The sequence below is a fragment of the Carcharhinus amblyrhynchos genome, chromosome 18 (genome assembly GCF_965287045.1).
Source record: "Carcharhinus amblyrhynchos chromosome 18, sCarAmb.v2.hapA, whole genome shotgun sequence".
Lineage (NCBI taxonomy): Eukaryota > Metazoa > Chordata > Chondrichthyes > Carcharhiniformes > Carcharhinidae > Carcharhinus > Carcharhinus amblyrhynchos.
Window position 1 is genome coordinate 22,467,767 of NC_137341.1, and position 25,663 is coordinate 22,493,429.

General features: G+C 41.1%; 1 protein-coding gene across 2 annotated transcripts in view; it reads right to left on the reverse strand.

Moving 5' to 3' along the window:
• The window catches only part of LOC145354910 (ATP-dependent RNA helicase with zinc finger domain-like), a 377,450-nt gene that overhangs the window by 115,098 nt on the left and 236,689 nt on the right, over positions 1-25,663 (reverse strand). For both annotated transcript variants that reach the window (XM_080206535.1, XM_080206534.1), the window contains one exon: positions 23,365-23,578. In XM_080206535.1, the coding sequence (XP_080062661.1) occupies positions 23,365-23,578 (214 nt within the window). The remainder of the gene's footprint in view (positions 1-23,364; positions 23,579-25,663) is intronic.

Here is a 25,663-nt window from a genome sequence, read left to right on the forward strand (position 1 = left end):
GGAATGTAATTTTAACCAAGCTTCGAAAACTAAAGGCTCTTCTGCTATGTTTTTTTCTTCCATTCATCAGCCCATTTATTTTCTTTCATGGTTAAACCAGATTCAGGACCACTGATCCAAGTGATTAAGTGAAATATCAGTCTCATTAGATCTCAAGGTTTTTGCCAGTGTTTTGGGTTCTGTCTCTGAGTTCAGTCCAATTTCTCACAAAAAAGGAGCAAATACTTGATCAGGATCTTACTAGATTCCAACAAACTAGATCAGAAGTCACAGTTATACATTATTAGCTATGAAGTTCAGCAGTGCCAATGAAGTCAACACACTCCACGGAAATTGGATCAGAGAAACAACATGCTTAGAAAGATCAAAATAAAAAAAATCCCTTCAAGTCAGAATTGCTACTGAAGTCATTCACGGGATCAAAGAAAACCCCTCTTAAGTGATAGAAATATGCCTGAGTATGCTTGTCCATGATTTGAACTTTGTTTGGAAGTCAAACAAGATTCAATGGTAAAGGGAAATTGAAAGAAAGCCCAATGGGATACAAAAAATATTTTTTATTTCATATATATCTGTATAATTATATACATTTATTATCTATCAATATAAATTGAAGGATCCTGGTAGTTCTAATGAAACAAAACTTAAAGGTTATGTTGCTATATTCAATGTGTTAGCAGGTTTTTTACAATTGCAATTTTTACTTCTAATATGTTGTAGTTGTAGATGTCAAATTCTACTTTCTTGCTTTTTTAAAATTCCAACCTGAACCCCTGAAGGACCTGCAGATCTGAAATTACATTCCGAATCTCTCTGTACCTCGGATGCTCCTGTACAAAGATCTTTATAATTAGTTTTATTCTGTTGTCTTTTTGAATCACACAAAGATGGTAATCACTAGAATAAGCACTGATTGTTCAGACTTTGCCTTGTAGAAGCTTACTATTACCTTCTTGTTTTTGTACTTTATGTCCTTATTTATAAAGCCAAATAAAACTAAATAATTAATAGTCTGAGTGATTATTCAAGCTCATCATAGTATCCTTATTGCTTTTTGAATCAATCCAAAACTTTTTCCTCCATCACCCAATGCACAATCTATGGCAGGAACTGTCTTGATTATTCTTTATGTAACGAAAGGTTTCCTCATCTGTCCTCAGCTTGCTTTTCTTTGAAAACAGTTTGATCCCCTCAGGCCGTGAAAATAAAAAACAAATTTTGTACAGCTAATCATATAAATGACTTAATACTCAAAAACCAATGCCAGTAGCATTTGTCAGTGCTATTTAAACGTGCACACAATTTCCAGGCTGATTATTTTTCTGTGCATCTGGGTACTACCATCAGGAAGTGATTCAGAAGCAGTTAACTTAATTCCCATTTTTCTTTTTTCACCAGCAGGTGCAAACATTGAGTTATCAGCAATCAGCACAAATTCAGAAACACACTCTCCTTATCAGGAAAGCTTCATCTGCACAGCAATTGAGATTTCCTTTTTTATGAAGCAAACACTTCAAAAAAATTTGCAAAATCTTTTTCCATGTGTCTTTCTTTTCTCCTCTTCAAATGACTACACATTGCCAAAGAATATTGCTGAATTCAGAAAGCATCCAAGCCACTGTCCCAATGCAAGTGATTCCAGTCTTTTCATCCCATAAAAGATCTATTATTGGGCGGCACAGTGGTTAGCACTGCTGCCTCACAACGCCAGGGACCCAGGCTCAATTCCGGTTTGGCTCACTATCTGTGTGGAGCTTGTACATTCTCCCTGCGTCTGCGTGAGTTTCCTCTGGGTTCTCCAGTTTCCTCCCACAGTCTAAAAGATGTGCTGGTTAGGTGCATTGGCCGTGTTAAATTCTCCCTCAGTGTACCTGAACAGGCACTGGAGTGTGGGACTAGGGGATTTTCCACAGTAACTACATTGCAGTGCTAATGTAAGCCTACTTGTGGCACTAATAAATAAACTTCAAACTTTAAACAATTCAAAGAATGGGAACACACATAAAGAAAGAAAACACAAAGCTCTCTCTTCAAACAAGTTTGCTTATATTGAACGTTTTTATTCTCCAACCACAGCCAAAATCAATCAAAAGATAAAGTGAGACAGACGGTGGAATTTTATGAGAATGATTCTGAGTGACAAGCGAGCATGAAAATTGGAGAGTTGCAGATCCCTTTTTTGGGTGAGTTTGAACGCTCGAACTTATGTACATAATGCATGGAAAAATAGTATAGACCATTTCTAGCAACTGTAGACAGTGGGCTGGGCTTAATTCTCCAGCCAGCATGCAGAGGAAGCTATTGCACATGTGCAGACCTCTGATTCTGCACATGCGTAACAGCAAAAGCAGAGGTCTCTTGGGCAGAGAGCAAGCCATCAGGCCCCTGCTGCTGCAGTCAGCCTCAATACAGTCAGTAAAATTCCAGCCAACGTTTCACTCGTGGTTTATTTTGTTTGTTTCTGCATTCATTAAGCACAAATATTTATTCAAAGGAATGATTTGGACTGCATGGCCTTTCTCATTCCACACCATTGTACCTTCTTCTCAATTCCACAATACCATTTTGACCTTAGTCCTCAACAAAAACACTAAATTATCATTTCACTTTTCATAAAATGAAGGTCATACAAAGGAAAGCGTACTGTGTAACGTCAAGATATTTGTGCAAGGACACAGAGTCGCAGTGCCAAAACTGCTGTGTAAAAATGAATGACTATTAGTAATCCTCATCATACATATCAGCAAATTACACCACCCCTAACCTTCAGCACATGAAAGCATCCGCCTTGGCTTTGCCATCTTTGACTCCAAAACACCAAACTAGGCCTTTCAGCTAAGATCAAGTGTGATATCAGGTGTAATGCCTGTTCTTGTCAGTTTGGATCTTGTTTGTCTCTTTTGTGGGGATCTGAATTGGATTCAATTTGAGTTTGAATTTGAATTGGTTTTTGGAGCAAGCAAGCAGATGAATTAAACATAGGAGCAGGAGGTGGTTATCTGGCCCTTTGAGCCTGCTCTGCCATTCATTACGATCATGGCTGATCATCCAACTCAATAACCTAATGCTGCTTTTTCCCCATAATCTTTGATCCATTAGTCCCAACTATATCCAACTGTCTCTTGAATACATTCAATGTTTTGGTATCAACTACTTCCTGTGATAATGAATTCCACTGGCTCTCCACTCTTGGGTGAAGAAATGTCTCCTCACCTCTGTCTTAAATGGTCTACCCCCCTCCATATTGGCTTTGTAACTCTGAGGAAGGACTATCATTTAAAATGCACCACACTAGGGGAAGCATAGCTTCAGATCCTTTTTAATCACTAAAGCAGACAACTTCTATTTATTTCAGAGAATCACCAGATTATGTTTGCACCCTTAAATCAGATTGCTCATAATGAAAAGTAAACTCCATGGTCGGGAGACAATGGCCTTTGGTGAGGTTTGCAACCAGAGCCCAGCTGATCGCAAGTTTCCCAGGTGGTGTTTTAACGCAAATCAGTTCCGCACCATAAACTGGTAATTTCCAGCAGAGAGCTGGAAATTACAATTTCCATATGATTGGAGGCCCGGGGATAGAGATTGGGAATAGCCTGGGGTTGGGAGGTGCAGGGGTTGAATCAGGGCTGGCTTCCTCACTGGTAGGGAGGCTGACAATGGGGGGCAGTGCACATGTGCCAATCTCTGCATGTGCAGTGATCCACTCAGCACTATGCTGCTGGCCTCTTGGGTGGAATTAGGCTCCGCCCTCTACTTTTCAGTGTGGATCAGTCTGAGGCACTTTGTGTTGCACAGAGTGTCAGAGATTCATTCTGGTAAATACCAAAAAATGGGTGGGAAATTCTCCCGTTTTCCCACCTGTTGGGCATTTAGTTTTGTTTAGGGAGAATCCCAGCCCTTAATTTTATATATCCAGCAGAGAAACATGCTCTGAGAAGCATGAATCAGAGAACTAGTACCAGTGGTGCAGCTCAATTTTTGATTTTCTCATCGAATGAAGTCCCCTCACTGACAATGTTATATATGCGCTCAGGTTTCATATATTAAACAGGCACTAGGTACAGTGATAAATCTACCAATAAATTTGAAGAGGGATCTGCAACCTTGAAAAGGGCATAAACAATCAATTAACAAGAAAACAATTCCACATCACAGCTATTAGTCTAGATCAATGAAGTTCTATATCTGGATAAATACAAAATTCACACTATTATTTTTCTAGTCTATTTCTATTTATCAAAATATAAACTATGGGAGAACTACGGCTAAAAAAAAAGGGACACACCACTTAGAGTGCTGTGCGCAGTTCTGGTCGCCTCACTATAGGAAGAACGTGGAAGCTATTGAGAGGGTGCAGAGGAGATTTACAAGTATGTTGCCTGGATTGGGAGGCACGCCTTATGAAGGTAGGTTGAGGGAGCTAGGTCTCTTCTCCCTGGAGGGACGAAGGTTGAGAGGCGACCTGATAGAGGTTTATAAAATGTTGAGAGGTATAGACAGTGTAGGTTCTCGGAGGCTATTTCCCAGGGCTGAAATGGTCACTATGTGAGGACGCAGGTTTGAGGTGCTGGGGAGAAAGTACAGAGGAGATGCCAGGGGTAAGTTTTTCACTCAGAGGGTGGTGAGTGAGTGGAAGCGGCTGCCATCGGTGGTGGTAGAGGCAAACTTGCTGGGGTATTTTAAAATACTCCTGGATGAGTACATGGGATTTAATGGGGAGATTGGTAGTTATAGATGGTTCTATGGCCTGGTAGGTATGGATATGATCGGCGCAACTTGTGGGCCAAAGGGCCTGTTTGTGCTGTAGTGTTCTATGTTCTATACTATCAAATCTTTCTGTATCACACTCATCAGGACAGATTTGCAAGAATATCAATCTCAAGTGGAACAACAATTTATACTACATATGAGGCCATTCATTGTTTTAACCAATGAGTTCCAAATATCTTCCTTCAGGACTAACAACTAAACCAAAAGCTTTGGAGGCTGAGATGAATCGCTTGGACAGTGGTGTGACTAGATACAGATTCTTCTGCATCAAGTACCATGACTAGCTGACCTTGCGGAATGCTGTGGTCGTTTAATTTGAAGTTCATAAACACCTGTTTCACTTACTTTCATCCATCTAAATAAGAAGCATTATACAACGCAGACCAAAATAAATATATAAAAGGTCATAGGAAAATAGAATAGGAGGGCATTTAGGCCCGAGCCGGCTCCATCATCCAATGTGATCACGGCTAACATGCGGCTTACATTCACTTCACAACTTACTTTCCAACCCCTTTGTGTCCTTGGCAAATTCGGCAACCATCTCTTCAGTCCCTTCCTCTTTGTAATCTAATGCGTGCATCTACACTGCTTATAAAACCAAATATCACTGTGCCATCAGTAAAGATGGGTATATGATTTTTTTTGTCCCACGGTTAAGTTGTTAATAAATACAATAAATAATTGAGGGTCCAACAAAGATCCTTGCAGGATATCAGTAGTCACATCCTGCCATTTAGGGAACATACCCATTATCCTTGCACTCATCTCCTCCCCTCAGCCGATTTCCTAACAATAATTATCTTCAGTTCCATGAGCTTTAACTTTAGCTCAGAATCACTTAAGAGAGAATTCATCAAATATTTCAGCATGTCCACAAAAATAACATCCATAGACATTCCCCTGTCCACTAATTTACTACCTCTTAAAAAAAAATCAGATTCCTCAGGCATAACCTAACCTTTATAGGTCTATACTGGCTCTCTCGGATCAGCTGAAAATTCCAAGGTGTTCATCGCCCTATCCTTAATGATAGATTCTATGAAGTTTAGATGTTAGGCTAACTGGCCTTTAATTTCATAGTTTCACTCTTAGCCTTTAAAACCCTAGGATGGAAACCATCTAGCCCTGGAGATCTGCCATTCATTAGTGCCATTACTTTATTTATTGCTGTTATTTGACAAAACAGCAAAAACAATTTTAGTATTTTGTTTGTGAAGATACAGCTATAAAACTGAAGACCAATCTCTGCATTCTGTTGCAGAAACTAGAAACTATGTCGTTCCATTAAAACTCTGTTGGATAACCAGGTTTTAAAGGCCAAAAAGGCCCAAATGCTAAAAATACATCCTGAGCAAACGAATTAGGCATATCCTCAGATCAGGTGAAAGACATTTTATATCAGGAAAGTTTGTCTTCAGATTGGCAGCGATTAGAAACTGGATTTTTTAAAAACATTGTCATAGAAATTTACATGTGTAATAAATTTCAATTACTTTCATGTTAAGGATGTAACAAAATTTTGTATGGCATAGATTGTGATATGAATAACACTTTTTTTTTAGTAACGATGAATCCAAGGTGTCCAAACAAAACTAACAGAAATTAAGGAACCATTTACCACTTCAAGGATCACATTAACATAGTAACAGTAAGATAAATGAAATTAGTTTTTCAGCAATTAAACATGATGCACTGAACATATTATTTCAAAAGTAGACAGAAAATATATATTGGGAAATCGCTTGTATTTTTTCCCTTAACCTGCCAGTGGGTGATAAATGCTAGGAGCTGGGACAAGGCTGAGGGAATAAAATACTAAGACAGAAAGATGCAAGGGATGGAAATACCAGCAATAAGTTGGCATGGCACTATGGATTGAATTCAAATGTTGTTGTGGTAATTTGCAGAGAACATATCCCACAGAAACAAGGGGCAGGATTTTACGGCCTCGCTCATCTCGAAATCGTAAAATCCAGCCCCAGGTCAATGGTCCTTTGCATGGTCTGCCTCTCACCCACTCCAATTCCCGTGGCGGGTGGGAGAGTAAAATTCCAGCCAATATCTTTGTTGCTGTTATTTGCAGCTTTGTTTACCTCTTTTATCAATAAAGTCAGTCTATTCTAAGCTTCTAGAGTGAAGGAAAAGATTTCATGCCACTGAACAATTCATTTAATAAGAAATAGGAAGCAGGAATGGATGGAGCTGAATGAAAGGAATCAGTGACTTCCATAAAGCATCTCTGATAGCAATAGCATGGTCATACGATCCTATTAAAATCAGTCACTGAGTTACTCAACAAAAAAAATAATTGAACCATCAATTGCTGCAGGTTAATTGAAGATCACTGTTCACATGCTAGCATGCACTCTCCCAAAGTTTTAAACTTCTGCACATTACAAAATGCATGTAGCATTAAAAGTGAAGTGGACACACAGCACTTTATCTCAATGATCACTGAGGTAAAGGCTTTTACCAAGTTAAAATTTTACATGCAAACTGCCAAAGCCTTGTATGTGTGTCTTGGGTATGTTTCAGAATGAGAACATGTGTTTTGATATAGTTTCCATGTTGATAGGTTAATCTAGGTGAATCTAGAAGTTGATTATTTCAATCCAGTTATATAGTGCAAGCTTGAAGCAAATTGGAAGAAAACTGTCCTTTGCTCTTTGTCAGCAGAGGTCAAATCAAGTTTATGTACTCTAACTTACATACTCTCCTGACACTTAACCACGCATTAACATTTTCCCAAAAAATAATTTGTTTTGTATGACTGAGCATACAAAAAGAACATTTTCTTCCTTTAATACCATCATTCAGTGGCACAGATATATTCAAGGGGAAGCTAAATAAACACAAGGGAGAAAGAAACAAAAGCATATGCTGATATATTGAAGATGGGTGAGAGGAGGCTCATGTGGAGCATAACACCAGCATAGACCTGTCAGGTTAAATGGCCTGTTTCGGTATTCTACAAACTTCAATGTAATCATTCCAACGGTGTAAGGTATACAGCACATCAGTGACCAATTTCTCTATTAATAGAACATGATTATCCATTTGCCTTTTCTGCTGGGCTGTTCTGAGTTCAATGACATCCCAATAACCCTCAAATCTATTTCTTATCAATATGCGGCAGAACTGCTTAATTAATATAAAAAACAGATGCAAGCTGTTGGTAGAGGATTGGTGTGTTTCACAGTCATACACTAGCATCACACTGAAAAAAAAATGCAGGTTTATGATTAAATTAAATGTACATCTGTTTGACAAGGGAATAAGGCATACTTAATAAGATAGAGCAAGCAAACATGACAGGTAATGCATGGCAAAAGTATGGGTTTTGTGGCCTCAATGGATAGCGTCCATGTCTCTAAGCCAGAAGCTCCGGGTTCAAGTCCCACTCCAGGATTTGCTGGTCATGAAAGGAGCATCAATGACACAGTTCAAATTTGTTGATAATTAGTCTGCTAATCCTTCCAACACTTCCTCAATGTTCCCCAAAAGGAAAAGAAAGTGTGTATGAAGATACAAAACAAAAACTGAAAAAGTACTTACTTGTGAGAATTCTAGGCAATTTGTCAACACCATGAGGCACTGCATAAATGCAAGTATTTTCTCCTTCTTACTTTATGCTTATGGATAGACGAGTCATTTGACTTTATCCCAATTCAAGTGATGAATGGTATAAGACAGCTGCAGGAATGACTGAGGATAGGAAAGTCTTAATTGGAGAAAATTTGTCTTTTTCTGACCATGATATAAGGAGGAATATCCAGGAAGCAGAATGAACAACTCCTAAAACCTTGCATGTGTTGCACTGCATTCAGATTAAGAGTCTCATCTGGAAGGTTAACTTGTCCTTCTGATGCTGAGTGATGTGCATTTCATATTTCCAGCATTGATGTTTGCTTTCTAAATCTACAAGTAACCCGGTAGCGGGATAATGAAGAGGGATTCTGGAACTAGGCAGCTTTGTATTAAGGTGGCACTTTGATTGGAGTCCAAAGGTCAAGTTCAGGTCCTACTGAAAAGACTGGATAATAAAATCAGGGCTGACACTCAGCAAAACTAGTATACATAAACAACTTGGAAGAGAGCGTATGTGGTGTGATCAGCAAGTTTGCGGATGACACCAAGATGGCAGGATTGGCGGATACTGAGGTGGAATGTCAGGTGATACAGCAGGATATAGATAGGTTGGTACATTGGGCAGATAGGTGGCAGATGGAATTTAATCCTGACAAATGCGAGGTGATGCATTTTGGAAGGAATAATGCAGAGAGGAGCTACGTGATAAAAGGTAGACCGATTAGGAGTATAGAAATACAGAGGGACCTGGGAGTGCAGGTTCACAAGTCTATGAAGGTTGTGACACAAGTGGAGAAGGTTGTGAGGAAAGCTTATGGAATGCTAGCCTTAATAGGAAGGGGTATAGAGTACAGGAGCTGCCGTCTAATGCTTCAGTTGTACAGAACGTTGGTTAGACCGCATTTGGAGTACTGCGTCCAGTTCTGGTCACCTTACTACCGGAAGGACGTGGAGACCCTGGAGAGGGTGCAGAGGAGGTTTACCAGGATGTTGCCTGGCATGGAAGGACTGAGTTACAAGGAAAGGTTGGAGAAACTGGGACTTTTCTCTTTGGAAAGACGGAGATTAAGGGGAGACATGATAGAGGTATATAAGATACTGAAGGGAATAGATAGAGTCAATAGTGATAGGCTGCTCCCTAGACTGGGTACAATTACGAGAGGTCATGATCTAAGGGTGAGGGGGGAGAAGTATAATTTGGATGTGAGAGGAAGGTTCTTCACGCAGAGGGTCGTGGGGGTATGGAACGCACTACCGAGTAGGGTGGTGGAGGCAGGCACATTGGACTTGTTTAAGGTTTACTTAGATAGACACATGAGCGAAACAAGGATGGAGGGTTATGGTAGGGGGTATTAAATAGGGTCAGAGCCTCAGGACGACACCAGAAATGCAGACTTATATGTTAACGTTTTTGTCTTTTTATTCCACAGGTGGAGGTCCACCTTGTTGTCAAACGAGGGGCATGCACACGGTGGGTCGTGCGTGGGCTGCTCTTGGAGGTTCCGGGAGTGGCCTAGTACTTTGTGTCGGTGTGTGTGCTTGATCCTGGACTGGTAGACGGGTGCCGCAACAGCTCAGTGACTAGCACTGCTAGCTGTGCAGATACATGGATTTGGGCCTGTGTCTGTGGGAGTTTGTGCATTCTCCCTGTGGTTGCGTGGGTTTCCTCCGGGCGCTCCGGTTTCCTCCCACACCCCAAAGGTGCGCTCTTAGGCTGACTGGTATACCAAATTGACACTATTCTCCCCTGAATCTGGCTAAGTTAGGGGTTCCACTCGCATACACGCAGGGCAGGGTAGGTGTAGGAGGATGCGGCGGCACGGGCTCGTTGGGCCGAAGGGCCTGTTTCCCGTGCTGGGTTGTTCTTTGTTCTTTAAAACTGAGGGATTACTATGCAGTCATTGCTGCTGTATTGCTCATGAAGTGTTAAATAGAAACCTGCCTGTTCTCACAGATCCCAGACATGAGTTGAACAGCAGAGGGGATTTCCCAGTGTCTTGGTGGCACAGTGGTTAAAGCTGCTGCCTCTCAATACCAGGAACCTGGGTTCATGGATTTCTCTGATTTCCTCCTACAGTCCACTGATGTGCAGGTTAGGTGGACTGGCTATGCTAAATTGCCCCTTAGTGTTCAAAGGTGTATAGGTGGAACAGCCATGGTAAAGAGCTGTGGCGGGAGGGGGAGGTCAGGGAGTGGCCTAAGCAACTAGGCCCAACATAAAACTGGACACTTTAAACTAATACACAGTTAGACAGCTTCTGCAAGAAAAAAGGCCTGATGGAATGCAGACAAGGTTACTACAGGTGAAAAGCCAACAGGGACCAGCCCAAACCTGTCTTGCTTATTGAACAGAGGTGCTGGACTTTAACAATGGGAGAGTTGTTACGACCTGAAACCCATCAAGAGGTACTCAGCCAGAAGAACAGAAAAGGATATTATATTTGTGTATTCCCCAGCTTCAGCCAGATTCCCTGACATTAACCATGATGTGAAGATGCTAGCATTGGACTGGTGTAGGCACAGTAAGAAGTCTCACAACACCAAGCTAAAGTCCAACAGATTTATTTGGAATCACGACTTTACCGAGCACTGCTCCTTCATCAGGTGACATTAGCCATATCTTGAAAGGGGATATGTGCACCCAGGACACCTAGGATGACCTGGCCTAACCTCACTGGGTGCTGTGACCCAAGCTCTGTGACCACCCACCTCCCCCCATTAACTGAAAGCCAGAGAATGATCTGCAAGGTCTCTGAGAGGGGGATAAAAACAGACATCTTGAGACAACCCCAAACGAGGACTTGACCAGCCTGCTGCAACTTGTGATACAATGAGAAGTCTCATGGTGGACAGACTTTGGAAAGTAAGAAGATGAGTTATTTACCACACTATTCCAAATCTTTGACCTGCTCCTGTAGTCAGTGTTTATACAGCTGGTCCATAGTTTATGGTCAATGGCAACATCAGAATGCTACTGGTGCAGTATTCAGTGATGGTCATGTCCATTGAATAAGAAAGTAGAACCTCAAAGTTTATAATCTTGAATTATTACCTGAACTGTGTGCAAATTGGCATAGGGTACATAAAATTAAAGGGATGAATATGTGGTTCAAAGATTTGGTACATAAAATTAGAGGGATATGGGCCAAATGTGGGCAATTGGGATTAGGTTTGGGGTTCTAAAAAAAAGGGTAGCATAGACATGTTGGGCCGAAGGGCTTGTTTCCATGGTGTAAACCTCTATGACTCTAAGTGAGTTCCAGTTTGTGGGTCACTCATACCAGTACAGGGGAAAGTGGAGGTGGGAGCTGTACTGTTGGGACAGTCTATACCTTAACTACACGTAGAGATGGTTTTAAACTAAATAATGGACCAAGGGATAAAATGTGGAAAGGTGTGGTATGACGAGAATTGGGTCCTGAAAATTATGGGGTACGTGACAGTCAAGAAGAATAAGAAGCTAGCCAAAGGTGGAGGGATAGGACTGTTAATCAAGGATGGCATTGATGCAATAGTTAGAGGTCACCTTAGTTCAGGAGATCAGGATGTAGAAATGGTTTCGGTGGAAAAGGAGTAGTAGTCGTTAAGTAGAAGTGGTCAACAACCAACCAGCGAGCAAGTTATATTAGACTTGGTATTGTGAAATGTGACATGATTAATTAATGACTTCATTGTAAAGGTATTACGAGGTAGCAATGCCCCACAGAATGTTGAATTATATACTCAGTTTGAAAGGAAGGAAGATGGATCTAAGACTACTATTTTAAACTTAAATAAGGGCAACTATGTGAGTATGAAAGCTGAGCAAGCTGAAATGAATTGGGATACTGGACTAAGGGATAGATCAACAAGGAAATTGTAGATTAAATTAACAAATATTTTGCTTCTGTCTTTACTATACAGCAATGATAGGCAACCTAGACTAATAAAGGTTCTCCCTTCATCTCAGTGGGCCGCAAGATTGAAATCAGGGCACATGCACCAACCATGGAGCGAAGGTATGATAGTTGAATTTGCAGACAACAAAAAGACAGGTAGGAAAGTATGTTGTAAAGAAAGCATAAAGGCCGGAACTCTACCATCTTACCCGCCATGGAATCAGCATGGGCGATGGTCCGACAGCGAAAATCTCTGTTGACCTTGGCAGGAAGTTCTGGTGTCACCCAAGCAAAGCCGTAAAATCCTGCCCTCAGACATTGCAGATGGGTAAAGATAAGTTAAGTGATTGAGCAAAAATCTGGCAGATGGAGTATAATGTGGGAAAATATGAAGCTGTTCATTCTGGCAGGAAGAATAAAAAAAGCAGATTATTATTTAAACAGAGAATGACTGCAGAATTCTGAGGTCCAGGAGGATTTAGGTGCTGTCATGCATGAATCACAAAAAGTTAGTATGCAGGTACAGCATGCAATCAAGAAGACTAATGGAATGCTATTCTTTATTACGAGGGGATTGCTTCAATTATTCAGAGCATTGGTGAGACTACATCTCAAAACCTGTGTGCAGTTTTGGTCTCCTTAAGAAAGGATGCATGCACGAGGGGAAGTTTGCAAGATTGATAACTGAATGAGTAGGCTGCCTTACATGGCAAGGTTGGACAGACTGGGCTTGTTTCTACTGGATGATTAGGAAAATGAAGGATTACTTGATTGAAGTAATACAAGATCCTGAATGGTCTTGACAAAATGGATGTGAAAAGCAAGTTTCCTATTGTGGGCGAGTCCAGAACTAGGGAGCACTGTTTTAAAACTAGGGGTCACACTTGTAGGACAGACACAAGGAAACATTTTTCACTCAGAGTTGAGAGTCTTTGGAATTCTGTCACAGAAAGTGGTGGAAGCAGAGTCATCAAATATTACAAAGACGAAGGTAAATAGATTCTTGTTAGGCAAGGGAATCAAAGGTTATCGGAGTAGATGGAAATGTGGAAGTCAAAACACAAACAGATCAGCCATCATCTTACTGATTTGCAGACGCGAGGGGCCGAATGGTTTACCTCAACTCCGATTTTATATGTTTATGAGTATCAAGGAGAAAAGGTTAGATTCTCTCACAGTAAGTGATCATTTCCAGACCTTGTTTGGCATGAATGTTTATTGCTACTCATCAGCCCAAACTGAATGTTGTCCAAATCTTGCTGCAAGTTAGCATGAATTGCCTCATTATCTGAGGAGTTACAAGTGATACTGAACATTCTGCAATCATTAGCAAACATTTTCAATTCAGACATAATGATGGAGGGGATGTCATTACAACACACTTGAAAACGGTCGGGCCAAGAACATAGACCTGAGGGATCTTGCAGCGATGTCTTGCGGCTGCAATGATTGGCCTGCAACAATGAAACATTTTCCTTTGTACAAAACATAATTCTAGCCAGGATTTTCTCCCGACCCCATTTATTTCAATTTTACTATGTCTTCTTAATGCCACATGACCAAACGTTGCCTTGATGTCAAGGTTAGTCATTTTGATCTCACATGTGGAATTCAGCTCTTTCAGTTTGGGCCAAGGCTGCAATGAATTCTAGAACAGAGAAGTCCTGGCAGAACCCAAACTGAATATCAACGAGCAGGTTATTCTTGAATAGGTGTCATTTGATAGCACTGTCAACAACACTTTTCCACCATTTTGCTGTGGGGGCAAAATTTGGGTTTGTCTCTGAATCAGTATTTACTTTTGTGTATAGAACACATCTAGGCAATTTGCCACATGGTCAGGAAGGTGCTTGTTTTAAGCAATATTAGAACATCTGGGCTAGAGGCACAGCTGCTTCTGGATCACAAGTCTTCAGTGCTATAGTCAAAATATCAATGGGCCCATAGTCCACGCTGCATCCAATGCAATCAGCTATTTGTTGATATCATCATGAAGCAGCTGAATTGGCTGAAGATTGGCCTTTATAATGTGGGGTCCTCATGGAGGCCGAAATGGATCACCCTTTCAGCATCTCTGACTAAAGATTGTGTCATTTTTTTAATATTCATTCAAGGAATGAGGGCTTTGTTGCCTTGCCAACATTTATTGCCATTCTAATTGCCTTTGGAGAAGGTGGTAAGGTGCTTTCTTGAACTGCTGCAGTCCATGTTGCGTAGGTGCACCAACAGTGCCTGATAGGAAAGGAGTTCTAGGATTTTGACCCAATGACAGTGAAGGAATGGTGATACATTTCCAAGTCAGGAGGATGAGTGGCTTGAAGGAGAACTTTCAGATAATGGTATTCATGTGCATCTGCTGCCCTTATCCTTGCAAGTGGTAGCAATTGTGGATTTGGAAGATGCTATCTTCTGTGTTGCAGTGGAGGAGGGAGCGAATGTGGTGCCAATCAAGCAGGCTGCTTTGTCCAATAAGGTGCCAAGCTTCTTGAGCGTTGATGGGACTGCATCTATCCAGGCAAGGTGAGAGTATTTCATCACACACCTCACTCGTGCCTTGTAGATGGTGGACAGATGATAGGGAGTCAGGGGGTGAGTTACTGCACAGGATTCTTAAGCCTCTGACCCGCACTTATAACCACAGTATTTATACGATTAGTCCTATTAAGTTTCTGGTTAATAATAACTCCAGAATGTTGGTGATAGAGCATTCAATGATGACAAAGTTATTGATGTTGAGGGGCGATAGTTAGATTTTCTTTTGTTAGAGACGGTCATTGCCCGAAACTTGCGACGCAAATGTTACTTGACACTTGTCAGCCGAAACCTAGGTATTGTCCAGGTCTTTTTGCATTTGGACATGGACTGCTTGAGTATCTGAAGAGTCATGAATGTGATTGAACATATGGCCTCATTTGAAGCATCATCCTTCTTCACAGCTGTAATGCATCCTTTAACCAATAACAGTACATCCTCACCTTTTTATCCTCCTCTTTATCCTGCCTGAAAACTCTATAAGAAGTCTCACAACACCAGGTTAAAGTCCAACAAGTTTTTTTGGTAGCAAACGCCACTAATTTTCAGAGCGCTGCTCCTTCGTCAGCTGAGTGGGGGATTCTGATCACAAACAAGGCATATAAAGGCACACATTCAGTTTACAGAATACTGATTAGAATGTGAGTCTTTACAGCTGCTGAGTCGCTGAGCGGAGACTGATAGCCAAGTTCCGCATACATGAGGACGGCCTCAACTGTCACACTATTTGCAACTCCCATGACTTGCCTGGGCTTGCAACATCTCATTTACAGTCTTGTTTGGAGACAATACACATCCCTTTAACCTATGCTTAATGCTATCTCCACTCACATTGTCTGTACCTTTAAGACTTGATTAGCTGTAATGACTTGCATTCCAATCAGTATTCTGTAAATTGAGTGTGTGCCATTACATGCCCTGTTCGTGATCAGAACTCCTCACTCACCTGACGAAGGAGCAGCGCTCCGAAAGCTAGTGGTGTTTGCTACCAAATAAACCTGTTGGACTTTAACCTGGCGTTGTGAGGCTTCTTAGTGTGTTTACCCCAGTCCAACGCCAGCATCTCCACATCACGAAAACGCTACATCCAGGGATGTTGAACTACCATTTTTGCTATCCTTTAAGGCAAGTTTTGGTTATAGTGATGATATCATTCTACCATGTGTCTATCTGTGCTCCAGCTTCAACAGTTTTATTGCTTTACTCCTTGCATTTATATATCTATACCTTCAAACATAGCCAAATTCTTGTGCTGTACACTTCTGAACCTGCGGGCTCTCTATCAGTCACACACCCCCTTTCCTGTGTTTTCCTCTGGGGTGTGACTGTATCTGGGATAATCTGTCCAGAACTGTGTGTTTTGTGTTGGAATCTCTCCCACTCAATGATTCTGAACTGGAGAAGTGAGAGTTGAAGACATCCCCTGTGGGTGTATTTGCTCAGGAGAGTGTTGCTAGCCACAGATGTACATATTCTGCAGCCCAGACTTACAGTCTCTGCCATATCTCAGGACAGTCTCATTTTATTTTATTTATTTAATTAACAAGTCATTATACAATGATTAAGTGCAGTTAAATCAAAGTAATTTAAGTGGGTAATCTGTAAATTTAGAGTACTTATCCTTTCCCAGGCCTTCACCTGGTTCACAGAAAGAAAACCTTCAAAATTCCCCTTCTAAATCATCTACGTGGTTACGTAATTGGTACCTCTGGACTTCAGTTCTCAGGTCTCCCAATCCCTCTTTATACCCACTGCTTATTTTGTAAGAGACCAGAAAAGCATCTCTTCCCTCAAAGCACCAAATGTCTTCACTCACCAAAGTCAGCAAGTAATCTATCAAAGTGAAAATCCATCAAGCTGGACTTCTTGCTATTTACAGCGCACTTACTTCCCTTGCCATTTCACCACAATCTGCCTTCACTGTGTTGAGAAACAACTTGATTCATTTTTATCAATATCACTTTGTGGTGTTGTCAATGACACATCAGGAACTAACCTAATGAATGAAATTTTCTCATGAGATACAAACTATCTTTTTCCGTAGCATGAAGTGCCCTTTCCAAAAGCATTCGTCCCACTTGGAAGCTTTGCATAATATAACGGGATCAATATTCACAGGTTTGTTAATGAATTGATAGTTGACAGCAAGACTTCTTGAGGTCATTACTTTCACTCTCACTCCATACCACTGCAAACCTTAGGATAGAGATTTCTTTCCTTTGTCTCTCACTCAATGATTCTGTTGGGGCGGGGTGGGGGGCGCGCGGGTGTCAGCAAGAGTCGGGGATGGGATGGTTGGGAAGATGGGTCCTGATCGCAATATATGGGTTTGAAATTGTGCAAGGGTCGGAGAAGATCCTTTTCACTTCAATTGGTTGTCTATTGAATTGATATGAAACTATAATCTTCTCCTTTCTCCTATCCTGACTTTTAACTTTAAATTGTATCAGATCATAGTATCAACCACGTACAAACTAAAGTGAAGCAACTGTCTCATTTGGTGTACCTTACCTGCTTAGCCTCTATGATTTATTTGAAACTGGACATCTTATTGGTTACTGAATGATACATTGCTATTAGTTTAAATGAGGATAGCTTTTGATAACTTATTGGTAGAAGTGAATGAGACTTTTGATTTCATTTTGGAGGCTAATGCAATGCCAATCATTCTAGTTATTTGAACTGGCGGGTTTAAATTGTGTACATTGGGAAAGAGACACACTTACAACACTCAGAGAACAACAGGCATTGAGTACATTTCCTCACATTGTCAACAAATCAGATGAAAACCATCTGTGTGACCCTAAGGGCCACTGCACTTTTTATTAGTGCAATGTAATTCTTCAGAATAGTTTAATGAGCTACCATCAATTATCACTTTTTCATGTCAGTGATCTATATACACTCTTAATTAGAGCAGGGTATAAGCTTAGAAAGACCTCAAGAGAGATATAGAAACGCAACAGATTGTGCAAAAAGCCTGTACTGCCCAAGGTCATCTATGTACTTTCCATCAGTGGTTCCTTCATATTAGTGCAGAGGAGAAAAATATGATTGGCAGTTAGATAAAGCATTTGAAAGCTCTGCAGGCCAAAGTTTGGTCAGACAGGCGAGCAATCTTTAGGAATATTGCCAGTGTTGCTAGTATTCCAATGAAAAGAATCAGTGACCAAACCAAAACATTTTTTAAAATCTTGCTCTATTTTGAGCTTTCACATGCATCACAAACTTAAGCCTTCAAAAAGTGATAGTACTAATTTCTATGCAAGATATTAGGCTTCAGTCTTTTTGAAGCTGTTTTTAAATCCCAAGGAAAATTTTAGACCACAATACTCTTGGCAAACATTTGGTCTGAAAATCTTTTAAATGGAACAAATTATTTGGTGATCAATATCAAAATCCATAAACATAGACAAACACAGGTAGACAGTAACTCATGACCAGAAGTAGTTAGTTTAGAACCTAAGTGAGGACTAGGGTGATCTATGTAGTATAATGGGCTGGCATAGGAAATGATAATGTTGGATTGCGCACAGTACCACCCACGGTGTGATACAAGGAAGACTTGATCTTAGTTGCGAGGGCAGACTTGTACTAGATAGAACTGTGTAAAGGCAGGCATGTAGACAGCTCCTAGTTTAGACATTATACTGCATACAATTATAAGTAGTCAATAAACATTTACTGTTAAACCATATAAAAACCTCTGAGACTGATCAAACTACATTCAACATTTTACAAGATGGTAGCAGCAATCAAAATAACCCAGAAGCTGGAGAAGAAATTTAAGGCTTGGAAGGTTGAAAGAGCAGCTTTCTGAACTGAAGAAATGCACTGGAAGCAAAGGCGCAGAAGGATATCACCAGAGAAAAGCTCCAAAGCAGGATTGGAAGCAGAAAGCAAAAATAAAGCTCCACAATGGAGCAAAAGACTCCACCCGCATCCTGTGCAAGTCCAGCTTCAATATCCAGAATGTAGAGTCAGATGATTTAGCAGGGGTGGGAGCGCAGAACAAGTTTTAAAAAGGTTTTAGATCAGCAGCAGTCAGAATTGCTGTTTTGAAATGCGCCACAAACAGCCCTGGTCCCATGTCTGTGCCTGAACACATGGTGGCTGAGCTGGCTCCAATTGAGAAAAAAATTAATAAATATTCGGAAATTTAAAAAACCCAGCAAAAGTCAGGAATCGATGGTTTCACAACCTGAAAATGCTTCAATATTGCAGGGAAGACTCAAAGAAGGCTTTGAGCAGTAACAAGTTCCTTGAAAGAGCAACGTATAACTAATTTGTTCAACAGTCAGGAGAACCTGTTGACTCCTTCATTCATGAGTTGTATAGGATGGCTCTGACTACGGTGACCTGAAATCAGAGCAAATCAGGACAGAATTATTATCTACTTGTTAAGGAAGTTGTAACCTCTTGGAAAGGCCATTCAGACTGTTAGGCAATCCAAAATCCATTTATCTCATAGATCACAGGGTGAAAGCAAACCAGGGTACAGGCCAACTCCTCACTGTCCAACTGGTAAAACAGCAGAGGAGCAGGGATACTCCAAGTCCAGAAAAGCAATGACCTAACTGACCACTAGAAGGCAAGTGACCATGCCAATGCTGTAGAGCCAAGCAATCTCTATGCGTGTGATCAATGTCCAGCAGTCTTAACACAATGTTTTAATTGCAACCACATAGGACACTTCAGAAATCTATGCAAAGCTAACAATCAGATGCATAGATGATCCCAAAATGATGCACAGAGCCTAGGTACCACACCATGAAGAAATACAACCTGGCTTCTGAGGCAAGGTCAAAGTTGAGAGATTTTTGCTTCGGAGTGCAAGAATTTCAATTAATGGTCATCTCACAAACCTTAAATTGGCCACTGCAACCAGTGTTCCTCAAGAAACCATAGTTGGTAACACAACAAATGATGCTACTGACAACACAACTGTACAGGGCATGCGAACTCCTAATGAAAGATAATCTGGAGACGTACAGGTACAAAGACGAAACCATACAGGACACCCTGTTTTGTCACCCACAAAAAGCCTGTGTCAACTTAGGCCTCATACCAAAATTTGACAAGGTCAACCAACAAGGGCCTGGTTCCAAACTTAAAAAAGAATTCCTGAAACTCTTTACCAGATTTGGACAATTGAGAACCACATACAGGGTTACACTGAGGCAGGATGCTAAACCTGTGTGCCTGCTGACACCACAAAAACACCCCACTTCCACTCATGAAACAAGCTCCACAATAGTTGGACAAGATGACAAAAATGGGTGTCATCACCCCTGTCAGTGAGCCTTCCGAATGGTGTTCTGGGATGGTCCCAGGCCCAAAACAAAATGGGTCCATCCATATCTGCATCCACTTGACACAGCTCAACAAACCTGCAGCAATGTTCTCAAGAGACAACAACCTGATTAAACTCCCTAAAAGCACATTATTTTCAAACCTCATGCTAATGGCATCTTTTGGCAACTCCCAAGAGATGAAAAGTCCAGATTGCTGACCACATTCATTATCCTCTTGGGCAGATTCTGATTCAATCGCTTACCATTTGGATTTATCTCTGCACCGGAAATCTTTCAATTCATGATGTTGACCATTTTGCATGGTCTGGTGGGTGTCATCTTCCATATGGTGAATATTTTGGTCCCCAGTATGACAGTAGAAGAACATGACACAAGTCCTACAGCGGTCCTGGAATACTTGCAGGAATGCTGACACTGGATGAGAAATATGAATTCTCCAAGGTCTCTATTTGCTTCTGAGGACATATTGTCAGCATTGCAGATGTTCACAAGCAAAAGCATCCTGGACCACAATTTGCAAGTGAATTTTTATCCAACTGCCATCAATTACGGCTTCAAGCACCATACCAGCTCCCCAAGATACCTACTGTCGAACAGCGAGGCAGGAAGAGGAATCTGCATCATAAAACTTCTCCTGAAGAAGAACAATGACTTTTCAACAGCATTGTTAACCTACAGGTTCACCCCACAACAATGCAGCTCAATCTCTTATGAACTACTGATGGGTATAAATCTATATGCGCAATTTGCGATCCTGCCAAAGAAATCAACACCAGTGTTGACAGCCAAAGATTACCAAAACATCCTGAAAAGAGAGCAGTCCTACAGGCAGAAGGCGGCTTCTGGCCATGTTAAAAGGTGTTGCAACACATACCTGCCACATTTACAAGGACAGCAGAGTCTGGATTAAAGATCTTAAAACAGAGGGCATTATTGTCCAGAGGGATGATGACCAGCCACAGTCGTATGCCATTAGTACTCTGGAAGGTTCAGTCAGGAGGAATTGGAGGAGCTTTCTTCTCAACCCTCAAGGTGATTCTCCCATTATATATTGGAGCAAAACTGAAGATGATGACCAAGCTCCATAATGGCCAATCCAAATCAAATTTCTTATTCAATCTACCTCTGCTCCAATTGTTATAAAGACAAAATCTGGAAACGAGGCAAGCATGGAGACAACTCCTAGCTTAGACCTCATACTGTACTTATGTATGTAGCGACAAGTAGTTAATAAACATTTACTGTTAAACCATACAAGACTCAGAACCTCTTCATGAGACTTATCGGCCTACACACATCTTACAACAGTTTACATACATCGAATTGCCAATATTTAGCTGACAGTTACTGAATGGAATCTAATTGAAGTGTTTTGATTGTTTATATGTTTAATAGATCGTGGAAGTGAGTTACAGGCTGTAATCCAGCCTAGATCATGTGATGAAGATGATGATTTACGATCCAAATAATTTAAAGTTCCCATCCCAGGCAAGATAAAATTATGCTTTTAACATAGTTCCAGATGTTCGGCGAAATCAGTTTTTGTTCATTTCTTCATGTCGGTTCACATTCTACCCATTGATTCATCTTTCACCAAACATAGCAATTTGCCTCCGCTTGGACTCTCTCTGCCCTTTGTCTGCAAAGGCCTGCTCATAATCATAGATTTACCTGTGACAAATCAGTAAGGTGCACAAAGGGTGCAGTCACCATACAATAAATCATCATGACCACCGATTCCTCTGTACTTATTTTGTGTACATTTTAATTTCGGTACTGTTACCGTTATGTAGTGTAACCTCAGAACTGAATCTGTGTTTAAGACTAAGTGGGAATGTAATGCAAGAGAAAACGTATTAAATACATACGTTGCTCTGAATGTTTGATGGCATTAACATGAAAGCTGATAGCTTGGGACTAAGCTAAATTTTTAATCATGTGCATCACTTTACCAGCTAATGACTAACTCCTATTCTGTATATTTCCATTTTATTTCAGTTTCCTACAAATACAACACTATTTTGAGAAAGTCAAGAGTGCCAGGGCAGTTCAAAAAACAGAACCCACAACCACATGTATACAGTCAAGAACACCTAAACAATTCAGCCAGCTAAATATTGTGTAATTTGGTGGATGCTGACCGCAGCAGAGAAATAAGCTCCAGTTTTTGAAGAGACAGATAAAATACCATTAGAAGCAGTTGGATCAAATTTTTTCTTCAGGAGTTTTAGTGCCATCCTCAGCCAAAAAGGGTAAGCACTTAGCCTGTTCCAAGAAAACTATCAATACTGCTCAGAAAATGGTTGCTATGATGTCCATAGTGACAATTGGTAGTCATCACTTCTGCTTTTTCTCCCTTTCTTCACCTTCAGGGAAACAGCTGACCACTGCTCATAATAGAACCATTTAAGAGATCACAAGTAGCAAAGTGCTTCTTAATATTCTGTGGCACAACCCGTTAATGTTCTTTTTATTCTCAACTGCTGAGAATTATTTCACAGGTACAAATAGTTTTGCGGGCAATGAGATTAAATTCTGACGTAGAATATGAAAATATCTTGACCTTCAAATATATCCACAACTATAATCTGTATGCAGGAGAAGTAGATAATCTTTGAAAAACAACAAAGCCAACAATATTCTTCATTAATATAAAAAAGAAATTGTTAATTATTGATATCATTGGAAATTCTACACCAAAGCACAGTTCTGCATTTTAACAGTAGCAAAAGGGCCCAAAATGAATTTTAGTTGTTCTTTGTGCAACATAACTCAATTTATTATCAGCATTCCTAAAATGGAATCCCAACTTTATGGTCAATGACTGAAATCCCAAAGACTACGGCTGGGAAAATTCGAGTGAGTACAAGGATCGAATGTGGATTTCAGAGAACTAAAATGTGCTTCAAAAGAGTCACAAAATAAAACAACTTAAAAACAGAGTACCCAATCAGCTATTCTTGTGGATCTGCAGGTAGAACCACTGCCTGGGTGTATACAGCTTGACTGATGGGGCTCTCGTTCATAATTTTTATCCTTTGTAGTTCATTTCTTCAGATTAACCATAGCTCGCATTCAAATAGGCTTGCAACCTATCTCACTGTTTCTGAACATACATTTTACTGCAAAGCAAAAGAACTGCTTTTCTTGTCACTGCAAAATGCACAGCACAGTGAGAACACTGCACATGTTGTTTACTGGTAGGTGTATCTTGTCAGTATTGTTTTATTTATCTCTGCTCCAGCAACAAGCAGTACACATGAAAAATGGATTACCTGAGAACAAATCTTTGCTGGTGATGTTTGGAGTCTGTTGGAAAAGGCTGTAAAGTTTTGAATGGCTCGTGGGATGAATTCAGGGGCCAGGGGGTTGAGTACACAGCCTCTGCTGAGTTCCAGGTTATCAAGCTGTGTCCTGATCTCGTGTAGTGTGGCTCCATGGAGGCTTCCATTCTTGTGGGAAAGGAATATGAAATGCTCCCAAATTTTCCTACAAAAAGAACAATCCCAATAATTGCTTCTGATGGAGTTCAAAGTTTAGCAAATCAAACCAAGTACTTCTGTCTGAAGTCACAGTGTGCATCAAACCATCAACATTTTGGCTTATAAGTATCACTTACACTGCTGGAAAAAAAAGACTGCCATCAAAGCCTTTCATTTTGCACTTACGAGAACAGATTAAAGAATGCCAAATTTCAAAGGCAGCAACAACTTATACTGAATGAGACAAGGATGCTGATTGATTAGTTAGCTAGTTCTGATTGGTCAGTGTTAGTATGAAGAATGCATCAAGGAGCTATTGTCACCCATGTTTTTGTTCAAGTGCGTGCAATGACTGGGCAAATTCCTATTGCTAGCAAGCATAAGTGAGCCACATTGTGAGCCCGACTGATGATCTTAAATTGGTTGTTAGTGTAATCCTCAGCACACTTAGGATTCTTCAGCAAGTGCTGCCCAATTGCTAAATCACATCTAATATTGGACATTTTTTTCAGAGTTTTGCAAGCATTGGCTAGTTGAGTATAGTCTTTATTCTGCCAACTGTGAACAGCTGAAGGGACATTCTGTTTGATACAACTTACCAGTCAATAGAATATAGGGCCTACAAACCTGATATGTTCAGCACCATTTGCAACTCCTCAAATATTGAAGCAGTTCCTGTCCAAGAGCAGCAAGACCTAGATAATTCCCAGGCTTGGGCTAACAAGTAGAAAATAACATTTAACAATAAGATAAGTAACATAACATAAGAAATAGGAGCAGGAGTAGGCCATGTAGCCCCTCGAGCCTGCCCCGCCATTCAATAAGATCATGGCTGATCTGGCGTGGCTCAGTTCCACTTTCCCGCCCTCTCCCCATAACCCTTAATCCCCTTGCCTATCAAAAACCTATCAACCCGTGTCTTAAATATATTTGGTGAGGCAGCCTCCACCACTTCAACGGGCAGAGAATTCCAGAGATTCACCACCCTTTGAGTGAAGAAATTCCTCCTCAACTCCATTCTAAACCACCCCCCCTTTATCTTGAGGCTGTGCCCTCTAGTCCTACTGTCCTTTCTGAGCGGGAAGAGCCTCTCCACCTCTATACTATTCATCCCATTCATCATCTTATATGTCTCAATGAGATCTCCCCTCATTCTTCTAAACTCTAACGAGTACAAGCCTAGTTTATTCAGCCTCTCCTCATAGTTCAACCCCCTCAACTCCAGTATCAGCCTAGTAAACCTCCTCTGCACTCCCTCCAAGGCCAAAGTATCCTTGCGTAAGTGCGGCGACCAAAACTGCACACGGTACTCCAGCTGCGGCCTCACCAGTGCCCTATACAGTTGCAGCAAGACCTCCCTACTTTTATATTCAATCCCCCTCGCTATGAAGGCCAGCATCCCATTTGCCTTCCTGACCACCTGCTGCACCTGCAGGCTGGGTTTTTGCAACTCATGCACAAGGACCCCGAGGTCCCTCTGCACCGTTGCATGCTGCAGTTTTTTGCCACGTTAAGTAATAGTCCTTCCTACCGTTATTCCTACCAAAGTGGACAACTTCACATTTGCCAACATTAAATTCCATTTGCCAGTTCCTGGCCCATTCACCCAGCCTATCTAGATCCTTCTGCAGACTCTTCACACCCTCCGCACAATTTGCCGTCCCACCAATATTGGCGTCATCAGCAAATTTCGACACCATACACTCGGTTCCCTCCTCCAGATCATCTATATAAATGGTAAATAGCTGAGGCCCCAGCACCGACCCCTGGGGCACTCTACTAGTCACCAACCGCCAATCCGAATAGCACCCATTGACCCCCACTCTCTGCCTCCTATTTGACAGCCAATCCCCTATCCACGCTAACACCCTACCCCCAACTCCATGCCCCCTGACCTTCTGTAATAACCTCTTGTGAGGCACCTTATCAAACGCCTTCTGAAAATCAAGAAAGACCACAGCCACCGGCTCTCCTCTATCCACCGCCCTAGACACATCCTCATAGAACTCCAATAAATTCGTCAGACACGACTTCCCCTTAACGAAACCATGCTGCGTCTGCTCTATCAAACAATTCTCCTGAAGATGCCTCG